The sequence below is a fragment of the Rhincodon typus genome, chromosome 3 (genome assembly GCF_021869965.1).
Source record: "Rhincodon typus isolate 14 chromosome 3, sRhiTyp1.1, whole genome shotgun sequence".
Lineage (NCBI taxonomy): Eukaryota > Metazoa > Chordata > Chondrichthyes > Orectolobiformes > Rhincodontidae > Rhincodon > Rhincodon typus.
The window spans coordinates 28,311,257-28,323,188 of NC_063334.1; the positions used below are offsets into that span (position 1 = coordinate 28,311,257).

At 40.2% G+C, this 11,932-nt stretch overlaps 1 protein-coding gene across 4 annotated transcripts; it reads right to left on the bottom strand.

The window, feature by feature from the left end:
• Positions 1-224: 224 nt before the first annotated feature.
• On the bottom strand, positions 225-10,208 carry aptx (aprataxin). Of its 4 annotated transcripts, none has more exons than XM_048595228.1 (8): positions 9,879-10,208; positions 9,323-9,451; positions 8,450-8,583; positions 7,091-7,137; positions 5,896-6,258; positions 4,250-4,309; positions 2,004-2,230; positions 226-769 (listed from the first exon to the last, which is right to left on the bottom strand). In XM_048595228.1, exons 3-8 carry the CDS (start codon positions 8,577-8,579, stop codon positions 589-591), a joined length of 1,008 nt encoding a protein of 335 aa, XP_048451185.1. In that variant the 5' UTR covers positions 8,580-8,583; positions 9,323-9,451; positions 9,879-10,208; the 3' UTR covers positions 226-588. The 4 variants fall into 4 exon arrangements, with proteins under 4 accessions (XP_048451186.1, XP_048451185.1, XP_048451184.1 ...); XM_048595227.1 differs by having other exon boundaries at positions 9,875-10,208; XM_048595229.1 differs by lacking the exon at positions 9,323-9,451 and having other exon boundaries at positions 225-769.
• Between the last annotated feature and the right edge of the window lie 1,724 nt (positions 10,209-11,932).

An 11,932-nucleotide genomic window follows, 5' to 3' on the forward strand; every position in this document is an offset into this window, starting at 1 on the left:
CTGAAGAAGGATCTAGGCCCGAAACGTCAGCCTTCCTGCTCCTCTGATGCTGCTTGGCCTGCTGTGTTCATCCAGCTCTACACCTTGTTATCTCAAACATTTTAACCATATTGCTATTTTACTGCAGGAAAATGCAGCACCAATTGGTGCAGATAAACTCCTACAAACAAAAATAGTGAAGTGACCAGGTAATCTGATTTTAGTTTAGGTTTTGATCAGGGTGTAAATATTGGCCAGAATAACCAGAACAACTCTTGCACTTTTTCAAAATAGTGCAGAGATCTTTTATACATCAGTGGTTCCCAAACTTTCTTACCATTTGTAATCCCATTTTCATGCCTGATAATAGCTGTGACCGTTCATTTGTGGGATTGGGATTAAGTATGGGAGCAATGTTGTGACCTACTGTGAGGAAACATGTATTATATCCACCCAAGAGGAAAGACATGGCTTAAAAGATGTTAGCTGTAACAATGCAGTACTTCCTCAATACTGGACTGGGATTATCAGTCTTGATTTTTGCGTTCATGTCCTGAAGACTTGAGCCCTGAACCTTCTTACTGAGTGGTAAGTGTGCTACCATTTGGGTCACATCTGATGCACTGGGAGTCCACTCAGTGCAGAAATGTTTGAAAGCCAAGGATGCAAGTGGATGTCCAACCTACCTTCTGATTCCAGGAAATAATCTGTATTAAATGAATTCCAATGCTTTTTCGTTTTCAAGCAAGGTGAATCAAAGTCTTGGCTGATCACGTGAAGGTGAATGTGGCTGAAAGAGCATGGGAGAAAAGAAAAAAAATTAAATGTTTGATATCTTTCTGCTTTCAAAGACAACCAATAACTACAATACTGCGATTAAGTTACAACAGATGTTCTGTCTAAATTGAGTTTAGTTCAATTTTGATTATCTCAATGAAGAGTATACAATTCTTAAGGTTATTCAGAGTTTGTTTCCCTGGCTGAACTTGAATTCACAGTCTCAGAATAAGAGATCAGCCACTTCAGGATTGAGATGAGATTTTTTTTCACTCCGATAATCATGAACACTTGGAATTCTCTACCAAAACTTGTGGACGTTCAGTTGTTGAGTATATTCAAGACCAAGATCAATGTCAACACCATGGGAATCAAACATATGGGAGTAGGTTTTAAAGGTGGAGTTGAGTAGAACATCAGCCGTGATCTTAAAGAATGGCACAGCAGATAGAGGAGATCTTGAAACAATACCAGCTCCTATTTCTTCTGTTAACAGCAACGATAAAAACTGCAAACTAAGATCACAAGTATTAATCTCAGAACTGCCATTAAGCAATCCAACTATATTTCATTAAGACCAAAAATATGGTTTGTTTTTACACAGCTATACTTACTCTGAATTATACTTAAACACCCATAAACATCAATTTTGATATCCTACTATACAACTGATAGTGATCCATGAATCAGAAGATTACGGATTTCAACCTACACAAGGATTTCAGCATTTAGTGCAGCATGTGTAGTAGAAAAGTGTTCTTATTTCCCTTTGAGATTAATATTAAGCAGAGACCCTACTTGTTGGTATAGTTCAGGTAAACGTTAAAAGTTTCAGTTGTGATATGTAGAACCAAGGGCTTTTCAGTACTTTTGACCGATGTTGGTCCCTCAGTTAAAGCAAATGGATTGGTGATGCAAACAGTAACTATTTGGAGGTCCTTAATATGAGAAAAAAAATGGCAAATGACAGGCATTCCACTCAAAGTAATTCACTATAAGTAAAGCAAAGTTTCTTGCAAGTGCAATAAGGCATCACGTAAATGGGAGTCTACCTTAATGCAGTCTGCAGGCCAATTTAAAACTATGTATTTTAATACAATTACACATAGGACGGAATATTTTACAAGATGCTCCAAGTATTCACTTTATTGATTGGTCACTGCAAAACCTTGAAGCATGAGCTGATTTTAAATACTTCCAGCAAGGGGCTGGACAGAGATATCAATGTGAAAACAAATTTCTCTCACCTCATGCTGGGAATAGCGTGGTAACCCAGCCGAAATTTCAATGTGTCAGTATCCAGACATTCTTGCACCAGCTTTTGGCCAACTTGGTGCATGTGTTGAAGTAGAGTTGAGTGATCCCTCCTCACAACCTTCAGATTGGAGATAGATTCCCATGGCAAAACCAGCCAATGAAATCGGGCCTTTGGATATTTGTCCTTAATTACAACAACTTTATCATCTTTATACACCTGTTGGAGGGAGAAAAAAATAGTGGCACCGATCAATAAAAGTACAAAGAAACATAACATTATGTTTTATATTACATTAATATATTGGTCCTTTCTTCCCATCACCCCATCAGTACCACCCCATCCCCACTCAACCCTTTTTGGAAACATTTTATGGATACTAATGATTAGCAACCCAGACAGCACACATGGAGAGGAAACAGAGATGGTTTAGCAGGAAGGAGCAGAGTGCAAATGGAATAAGTAAACCTAGAATAATAAGCTTGCAAATTTGAGAGGGGGGGGTGGGGGAGCAGAAGTGGGCAATATCCCAGGTTCTGTTTGCCTCACTGAGCTGCAGTTTTCAATGTCGGCAATCTTTCAATTGCTGAGTATATGATACAAGCATAGAATTTTACAGTTCAGACTCAGGCCATTCAGCCCATCCACAAGCCTTTCCCACTATTCATATAGTCATACAGCACAGAAACAGACCCTTTGGTCCAATCAGTCCACGCCGAACATAATCCCAAACTAATCTGGCACTCCCCACCCGCGAAACAGCCTATATCCCTCCAAACATTTCCTATTCACATACTTATAGAAGTGTCTTTTAAACATTGAGACTGTGCCCACATCCTCTACTTCCCCAGGAAGTTGTTTCCACATGCGAACTACCCTTTGTGTAAAAAAAACATTTACCCCTCACATCTTTTTTAAATCTCTCTCCTCTCACCTTAAAAATGTGCCCCTTAGTCTTGAAATACACCATCCTGGGAACCTACAATTAACCCTATCTATACCTCTCATGATTTTATTAGGTCACCTCTCAATCTCCTATGCTCCAGTGAAAAAAGGTCCCAGCCTATGCAGCCTTTCTTTAAAACTCAAACCTACCATACCCAGCAACATCCTGTATATCTCTTCTGAACCCTCTCTGGCTTAATATTCTTCCCGTAACTGGTCTCATCCTATTCATACATTCTACCATTCCTTTCGCCCTCATGGGTATGTCTAGCTTGGTTTTATCTAGCTTCCCCTTAACTGCATCTCTGCTTATCATATCAGTTACTCCATGGTTAATAAGTTCCACATTTTCATCACACTCTCTGGGTTAAAGAGCTTCTCCTTCATTCCATTTCCAATAATTACTGACTATCCTAGATTTGTGACCCTAGTTTTGGTCTCCTACACAAAAAAAAGTGTTTACCCGATCAAACACAATTCATAATCTTAAAGATCTCTATTTGATCACCTCTTAACCTTCTTTTTCCTAGAGATGAGATTTTGATTGTGATGAGCTGAGAAGACAGTTAGTCAGTAAATGTGGTTCTGTGGGTACCATGGAGGGAACATAAACTGTGGAACCTTCACCGATTATTACCAGCTCCAGTTGGCACATTTACTATATGCTGCATCTTGAAGAAGTGCTACAATAATTTGAAGAATAAGGCATGGATAAGGTGAATGGCCAAGGTCTCTTTCCTAAGGTGTGGGACTCCAAAACTAGAGGGCATAGGTTTAAGGTGAGAGGAGAAACATTTAAAAAAGACTGGAGGGGTAACTTTTTCACACAGAGGGTGGTACATGTTTGGAAATGAACTGCCAGAGGAAGTGGTGGAGGTGGGTACGATTATAACATTTAAAAAGCATCTGGATGGGTATATGAATAGGAAGGGTTTATAGAGACTTGGGCCAAATGGGACTAAGTCAGATTGGGACATCTAGTTGATGTGGGCGAGTTGGACTGAAGGGTCTGTTTCCGTGCTGTATAACTCTATAATAAAAAAATGAGATGAGTGCGAAGAGCCTCATGAAGCACAAACAACAGTTGTGCCGAGGAGCCTGTTTGTGTGCAATGAGCATGGTGTAACTCCATGAATCACCCATTTTCATCCCTTTCTGACATATATTTAGCAATTGACAAAACACTATCTTTCAGTGTGTGTCTGTCTCACTCAATGTAAAAGTTGAAATTTTATTTTTACAAACATGATACAAAGAAAGCATGATAGCTTTTGGGGAAAAAAAGATTAGTACCTGCATTTTGGGATCCTGCATGGAGATCTTTAGCCCCTGGCTCCACATTCCTTGAAAATCCTAAAAGGGTGAAGTAGAAACATGCTTATGCAACATATTGATGTTTGGACAATAAATATTTCTCCCTCTAGATAATTATAATGACAAATATGTTTTATTTTCTTAATTCTCTCTGGATGTTGATGTTACTGGTAAGGTCAGCATTTATTATCCATCCCCAATATCTTCGGTGAAAGTGCTGGTGAACCATCTTCTTGACTATAACTGATCACCGTTATTTTTATTCCATATTATTTAATTAATTGAATTGAAATATTCCTAAAAAGAGAGCCATGTTGTTGAAGCTTTTCACCTTCCACTGATCAAGACAAACACAAAAATGCCAAATTTCAAATAATCATAACAGTTCTATTACAGGAGAAAGGGAGTAGACTGGTTAGCAAGTCAACTGATTGGCCAAACACTGCCACAGAGAAAGCAATGAGGAACTATAAATTGCCAAGCTCTTGAGTAATTCAAAAGAGGTACAAGACTTGAACACATTTCTGTGTTTGCAGAGCTGCCACATATGAATGAATGTCACTTTGAGCAAGCATAAATTAGCCATGGTAAATTTAAATTACCCAGTTGATGAGCTGTGATTTGAACTTGTGTCTCTAGCTCAAAAGTCCAGGAATCCAGATTACTAGTAACACAACATTCATCATAGTGTATCCCTAATCATACATATTTGTGAGCAGACTATAACTTTATCAATATGTTGTCTTTCTCTTGTTATTGGACTGATAATCCTGAGGCCCAGACTAAATTTTTGGGAGCATGGGTTCATATCCCATCGCAGTAGCTGGTGGAATTTAAATCAAACGTAAGAAAATTTTAAATTGAAAACTAGTCTCAGTAATGGCGGTCACAACAATCATCCCTGATTATCATTAAAACCCATTTGGTTCACAGGAAATCTGGAGGAAATCTGCCATTCTTACTGTTTTGGTGACTCCAGACCACAGAAACAGTCAACTCCTAACTATTTTATAAAATGGCCTAGCAAGGCACTCTGTTCAAGGGAAATAAGGGATAGGCAATTGATGTTGGCCTTACCATCAACACCCACATCTTGTTAGAGAATGAATTTTTAAAAAACAAACTTTTAAAAGTATACACATCATATAAAACAGGTGGGCTATCATCCCATTGTCAAATACACGAGTTACTAGAGTCTTGCATTGGGAGGAAGTGGACACATAGACAACCCCACTCTTCCTGGTCAAGGAAAGGTACTTTTTGCCAGACTTTAAAGTTTTTAAAAATTATAAACAGACATCAGCAAATAAATTGAAGAATACTGTACTCTGCTTTTTCAGAACTAAAGTTTTCATCCAGCCAAGACTTTCATCATCATTGTTAAATCATAAACCACTTGAGGCTGGATATTCATTGAGCAGCAGCTAATTTTTAAGACAAGGACCAAACCCTGCTTGCCATTCACTGCATCTGTATCCTTAATTTGTGGACTTTAACAGAAATGACGGTCAAGGGTCAGTTAGTTACAGAGAGAAGAGACCAGGCAGTGAGGTATAAATGGAGGTGGTGATATTTAAAATAATGTTACATAAAGTGGGCCGAGTTAACCCTAGTTAATCAATTACTTTTCTTCCCGAGGCGTCAGAAGAGTTCACCGGAGTCACGGAGTCACTGCTATTTTCTGCCTTACACCCATCTTTGGTCTTCTCTTTCTTCGCTTCAGACTCAGAATTAAATGTGTGATACTGCCTTGGATTGGAGTCCGCAGTCTTCAGATGTTTATTTGACACACTGGAGCCACTGTTTGGAGAAATCTCTTCATACGTCCTCTTTAGTGACAACGCATCCCCGTCTGATGTCCCTTCTTCAAACCTTATGGTGTAGGGGTAGAGCTGATTGACAACGTAAAGGTCCTGTCCTGGTTTTAATTTCACCTCTTGATCTCTTTTCAAGTCTTCAGAATTGACATTGCTTGGATTTATGCCCAACTTTAGGGTTGCATGGTTAGGGGAGGGAAACAAAAGAGAGTTATTTTCCTGAACGTGTTGAGTACTTGCAATATTTTTTGTTTAGTTTTCATACCAATAACTTCCACAGAACCTTGCCTCAGAATTATTTGTCCAACTCTTTTGGGAGGAGGAGTATATTGATTTTAAGCTTCATTAATGGCTCAGGAAAAATTTTTAAATGAAAACATATAATAAGCACAACAGAACAGAGCCATAATACTTCAGTAAAGATTAAAGGATCCAGTCTTGTATATAAATCCACCATTTAATCCTTTCAGAGAATTATTTTAATCAATCAACTAATAGGAAATTAATCAGTATTCGGAACAGAGTAATTATTCTTCATGGAACATGCATCTTAAAACAACAAGCAATCTTTCTGACAACCACCTGTTTAATTAGTGTATTATGCTAAAGATTGATTAATGCACTGTAATGCCATACTTAAGAAGTTCAGAGCCAGGAATCTCATTGTTTCAGTGTTGGCTGTTTCAAAGAGTCGTCTCATTAACCTTTGCTTTCTCCCTTTCACGTATTTATCCAATTCCCTTTTGAAAGTTACTTTTGAATCTGTTACCACCACTCATTCAGGCAGAACATTTTAGATCATTAACCATTGCTTTAGAAATAAATCAATCACCTCGCCCCAAGTTCTTTTGCCAATTCTGTGGTAATTATTTAGAGTTGTATCCTCGGATTACCAACAGTCCTGATGGTGAAAGCAGTTTCTCCTGATCAAATCCGCTCATACATTTGAGCAGATCTGTTCAATACATAACAACAGTGAAAAAAGCAAAGCAGAGATACTTACCTGTTTTACAAGAACATATCCCTTATTGTAATCTGCTTTCAGCTGTACTGGAAAACAACAGTACAAAAATGGTAACATTAATTTTCCACATCCAATTAAATTCCATTTTAATTTCTTAATATATCCCTTCCTCTCAATTATGAGCCAGGGCAAGAATACCATTAATAGAATTTTTGATAGTTTAAAAAAAATCATAGAATGAATGAACAAGGTGAGTACATTCAGCCTATCAGACATATGCCAGCTGTTTGTAATTAGTAAAATTCAATGGATTATATCTTCATTCTCACACTTCATGCTGCCAAATCTATATACTGAAAACAATATTAAAAATTGGAAGTACAAACAGTAATAAAAGTTCTGCATGTCCCCGGACTCATCAGTAAGTCATAAAAGTTGGAAATCCCAAATATTAATGACCTACAACTGGCCCCCACAACAAACTTGTAGCATGGATTAGTAAGTTTATCCAATGAGATATCAGTGAAACTGCCAAAGTAAACTTCCAGGTTCAATCCACAGTCTCTGTTTAGCCAGAACAGTAGCAGATGGACTATGACTGGTCTCACTATAGGTTAGAAATTAGTCTTCTTTTGAAGATCACGAAAAACAGGAGCAGGGGCGTGTGGCCTTTTGAAAATTTTCCACTAGCCAAAAGATCACAGCTGATCTGACTGTGGCCTGAACTCCACTTTCTTGTCTGACTCTTAGCCTCCTCATTCCTTGACTGCTTTTTCAATCAAAAATCTATTATTCAGTCTGAAATATATTCAATGACACAGCCTCCATGGCTCACTGGAGGAAGGAAACTCCATCGTAAATTGAACCTTTATTTTGTAGCTCTAGATTCCCTCATGAAAGTATCCTTTCAGCATCTAGCCCATCAAGCCCCCGTAACAGCTGATTTTTCAGTAAGATCAATACTCACTCACCTGAATGCTGAATATAGATCCCATTTGCTCAAATGTTTTGGTTCTTATCCTGAGCAAGTATATATTCTCAAATTGGATCCAATGTTGTGTATCCTGTTACAGCCAGTCAGCTGACTTTCATTTCAAAACTGATTACGCCATAGATTATATATAACACAAAACATCTAATATGGAATGTTCTGCTTAATGTTTCATGATCAATTCACAAGGGCAAATTTGACCAAACTACTGACCTTACTCCAGTCCACAGATCCCTTGTATTTTCAACCCAAGTTTCCCAAGGACATGATCTCCACGCCAATAGAGCCATTTTCTCCCCCAGTCTGGTCATTTCAGCTAGTAAATATCTCTAACCTAACTCTGATTTCTAAGCAATATCCAATTTGTTTTGAAACTGTTGGAAATTTCATACAAAGTTACCACTCACCTTGATGCCGTGAACATTTTTTATCTGTTATTTTGGTTTCAGGACTTCTTCCAATCATAACACAGACTAAGTGCGCAAGTCGTATTGGTTGGTGCCTCCCATCTTTACTCACCAACCAACAAACTCGCATTATTCTGCAAGACAGAAAATTAGTTACACTCAGAGATATCCCTTATCTTCTAACTGTCCAAGGTCTCTGTATGCCAAATCGTCTCTTGTTCATTATAACTTCCCAATGCTGTATACGATGCATTCAGCTCCAAAGGCCAAAGTTGTGAAATTCCCTCCATGAACCTCTCTATTTCTCTCTCCTTCTTTAAGATGTTCCCTAAGGTATGTCTCTGACAGAGCTGTTGGTCATTTGTCCTATTACCTCCTTACAAGGATCAGTGTTAAGTCTTGTTTCACAATCACTCATAATCACCACAATGTTAAAAACTATAAAGATGTAAGTTTCCATTGTAATGTGTTCAATTATTAAGATCTAAAGCAATTTAGCACTTAAGGATTCATTTATTCTATACAAATCCACAGCTCCAAAATCTAAGAAATACAAATTAACCGTTTTCTTTAATAAAAAATTGGCTACAATTTAACCAACCAGGACATTGGCATTCAACCCTAATCTAAATGAAGTGCTAAGCAAGCTAAAGCAATAACACTGGGTAGGAAACAAATGAATTGTAATTTTATAATCAGTCAAATTGAAAGAAAAAAAAACTTGCATCTTATAGCACCTTTCATAATCCAAAAGTAGCTTAAACCTATTAAATTACTTTAGACGTGTAGCCACAGCTCTAATATAGGAGAGCGGACATCTGATTTGTTCATATCAAGGTCCCATTTACTCCAGTGTCACAGTGAACAGATTACCTTATTGAGGGAGAGAATGGGGTCCCAAATTAAACATCATTGGAAAGAAATCCCTGATAACGTGACACTTCCTCAGTACTGCGTTAGAGTGTTGTCTCAAGACTTCTCGTGAGAAGACTCAAACAATCCCTTTAGGAGACAAAAGTAAACGTCTTTCAGCTTATGGGTAACAGCCATGACTTTTGCAAAGCCACTGAAAATGTTTAAAGTGATGCGGCTTAAATTACAATGCGTAGAAGAGCTAACTAGAATGATCACGGAAGGCAGACCAGTCATTCCTGTGCTGGCTGTCTGAAAACACTAGTCCTACTCTCCTGAGATAGTAGGAACTGCAGATGCTGGAGAATCCAAGATAACAAGGTGTAGAGCTGGATGAACACAGCAGGCCAAGCAGCATCAGAGGAGCAGGAAAGCTGACGTTTCGGGCAGGCTCTACACCTTGTTATCTCAGTCCTACTCTCCTACTTGTTTCCTTTTCATGAGTGTACCCAATTTCCTTCTGAGAGTTATTAATGGGCCTCTACCCACGCTAGTTATTGAACCTAGTCCTACCTGCCTGCATCAGGACTGACAGTCCCTGGAATCAACGGGCCCAAAGGCTCAGCTCAGGAAAGCTGTTCAAATAAAAACCGCAGCCAGCTAACTCCCACACCAGAGCCTGGGAGACACTTTAAAGAGCAAACGTGTCACTTAGGTTTCCCACATTGCTCTACTATTTAACTATTTTTTTCAAAAAGCAATTGAAAGTCTTCTCCGACAAAAATCAACCGCTGCAGGACACTCCCATTGTCCTGCTCCCCGACGTGCACTGCATTAAGATTCCACTGCCACACTCCCCGACGTGCACTGCATTAAGATTCCACTGCCACACTCCCCGACGTGCACTACGACCCCCAGCTTTAGATCACGCATGGGCAACTTGCGCCGCGCATGCGGACGTCATCTTTGTAAGACGGGAGTTTTTTTTGTGTTTTCCCCGGCCACTCTGAATATCTCGTCGGTGAAAAGGCAACCGGCTTAAAATCGACATAGATAGCTGCATCTGAAGTGAGGTGTCGAAAATTCTTTGTCAAACCTTCTCGTTTCCTTCCCTCATTCCCTGACACATTGAGTGTTCGTTGAAAAACCAGACGATGTAGCCGTCTAGAGCCAGGAGCCAGGGACTGATGGCGAGGAAGAGGATCTGAAGATTTTCTGAAGAAGGGTCCAGACCCGAAACGTCAGCCTTCCTGCTCCTCTGATGCTGCTTGGCCTGCTGTGTTCATCCAGCTCTACACCTTGTTATCTCAGAGAATCTCATTTGTTGTTCTGGTCGCAGACCCTTGGTATCATTAACTGTGCTGGCTCTTTGAAAGAGCTTTTCAATTTATCCCAGATCCTCTGCTTATTTGCGGCATAAACCCTGCAAATTCCTCCTTCTCAAATATTTATCTGATTCCCTTTTGAAATTCACTACATTTAATCTGCTTCCTCCTGTCTTTCAGGCAGCCCATCCAGGTCATAACTCACTGTTTTTAAGAAAAGGTGACCTTATTACTCTTGTGTTTTTCCCCCTCTCCACAAATGCTACTTGACCTGATATTGCCAGCATTTTCTCTTTTTAATTACAATTATTTGTTGTTTGGACGATTTAAGAGATAATTTTGACAGAATAAGACAAACAGGAGGCTGGAAGAATACAGCAAGCCAGGCAGCATCTGGAAGAAAGGAGCAGTCAACGTTTCGGTTACTAACTGGATTCTAGCATATGCAAGACAACAAGTGCAGAGCTGGATGAACACAGCAGGCCAAGCAGCATCATAGGTGCAGAAAGGCTGACGTTTCAGGCCTAGACCCTTCATCAGAAATGGGGGAGGGGAAGGGGGTTCTGAAATACCATCCACAACCTCATCACCTCAGGTGACCTCCCACCCACGGCTTCCAACCTCATCGTTCCCCAACCCCGCACCGCCCGCTTCTATCTCCTTCCCAATATCCACAAACCTGAATGCCCTGGTCGACCCATTGTCTCCGCCTGCTCCTGCCCCACCGAACTTATCTCCAACTATCTGGACTTCATTTTCTCCCCCTTGGTCCAGGAACTCCCTACCTATGTCCGTGACACCACCCACACCCTCCACCTCCTCCAAAACTTCCAATTCCCCGGTCCCCAACACCTCATCTTTACCATGGATGTCCAGTCCCTCTACACCTGCATTCCCCATACAGATGGCCTAAAGGCCCTCCGCTTCTTCCTGTCCCGCAGGCCCGACCAGTCCCCCTCCACTGTCATCCTCATCCGCTTAGCCGAACTCGTCCTCACCCTCAACAACTTCTCTTTCAATTCCTCCCACTTCCTACAAACAAAGGGGATGGCCATGGGTACCCGCACGGGCCCAAGCTACGCCTGCCTCTTTGTAGGTTACGTGGAACAATCCCTCTTCCGTACCTACACTGGCCCTAAACCCCACCTCTTCCTCCATTACATTGATGACTGTATCGGCGCCGCCTCGTGCTCCCACGAGGAACTCGAACAGTTCATCCACTTCACCAAGACCTTCCACCCCAACCTTAAGTTTACCTGGACCATCTCTAATACCTCTCTCTCCTTCCTGGACCTTTCTGTCTCCA

Excerpts from the sequence above, each read along its gene's own strand:
- aptx (XM_048595229.1), bottom strand. The coding sequence starts at position 8,579 with ATGCGAGTTTGTTGGTTGGTGAGTAAAGATGGGAGGCACCAACCAATA. Across the intron at positions 7,138-8,449 it reads AAAATGTTCACGGCATCAAG|TACAGCTGAAAGCAGATTAC; the intron begins GTGAGTGGTAAC and ends GTTGTTTTCCAG. Across the intron at positions 2,231-4,249 it reads TGCAGGATCCCAAAATGCAG|GTGTATAAAGATGATAAAGT; the intron begins GTACTAATCTTT and ends TCCCTCCAACAG.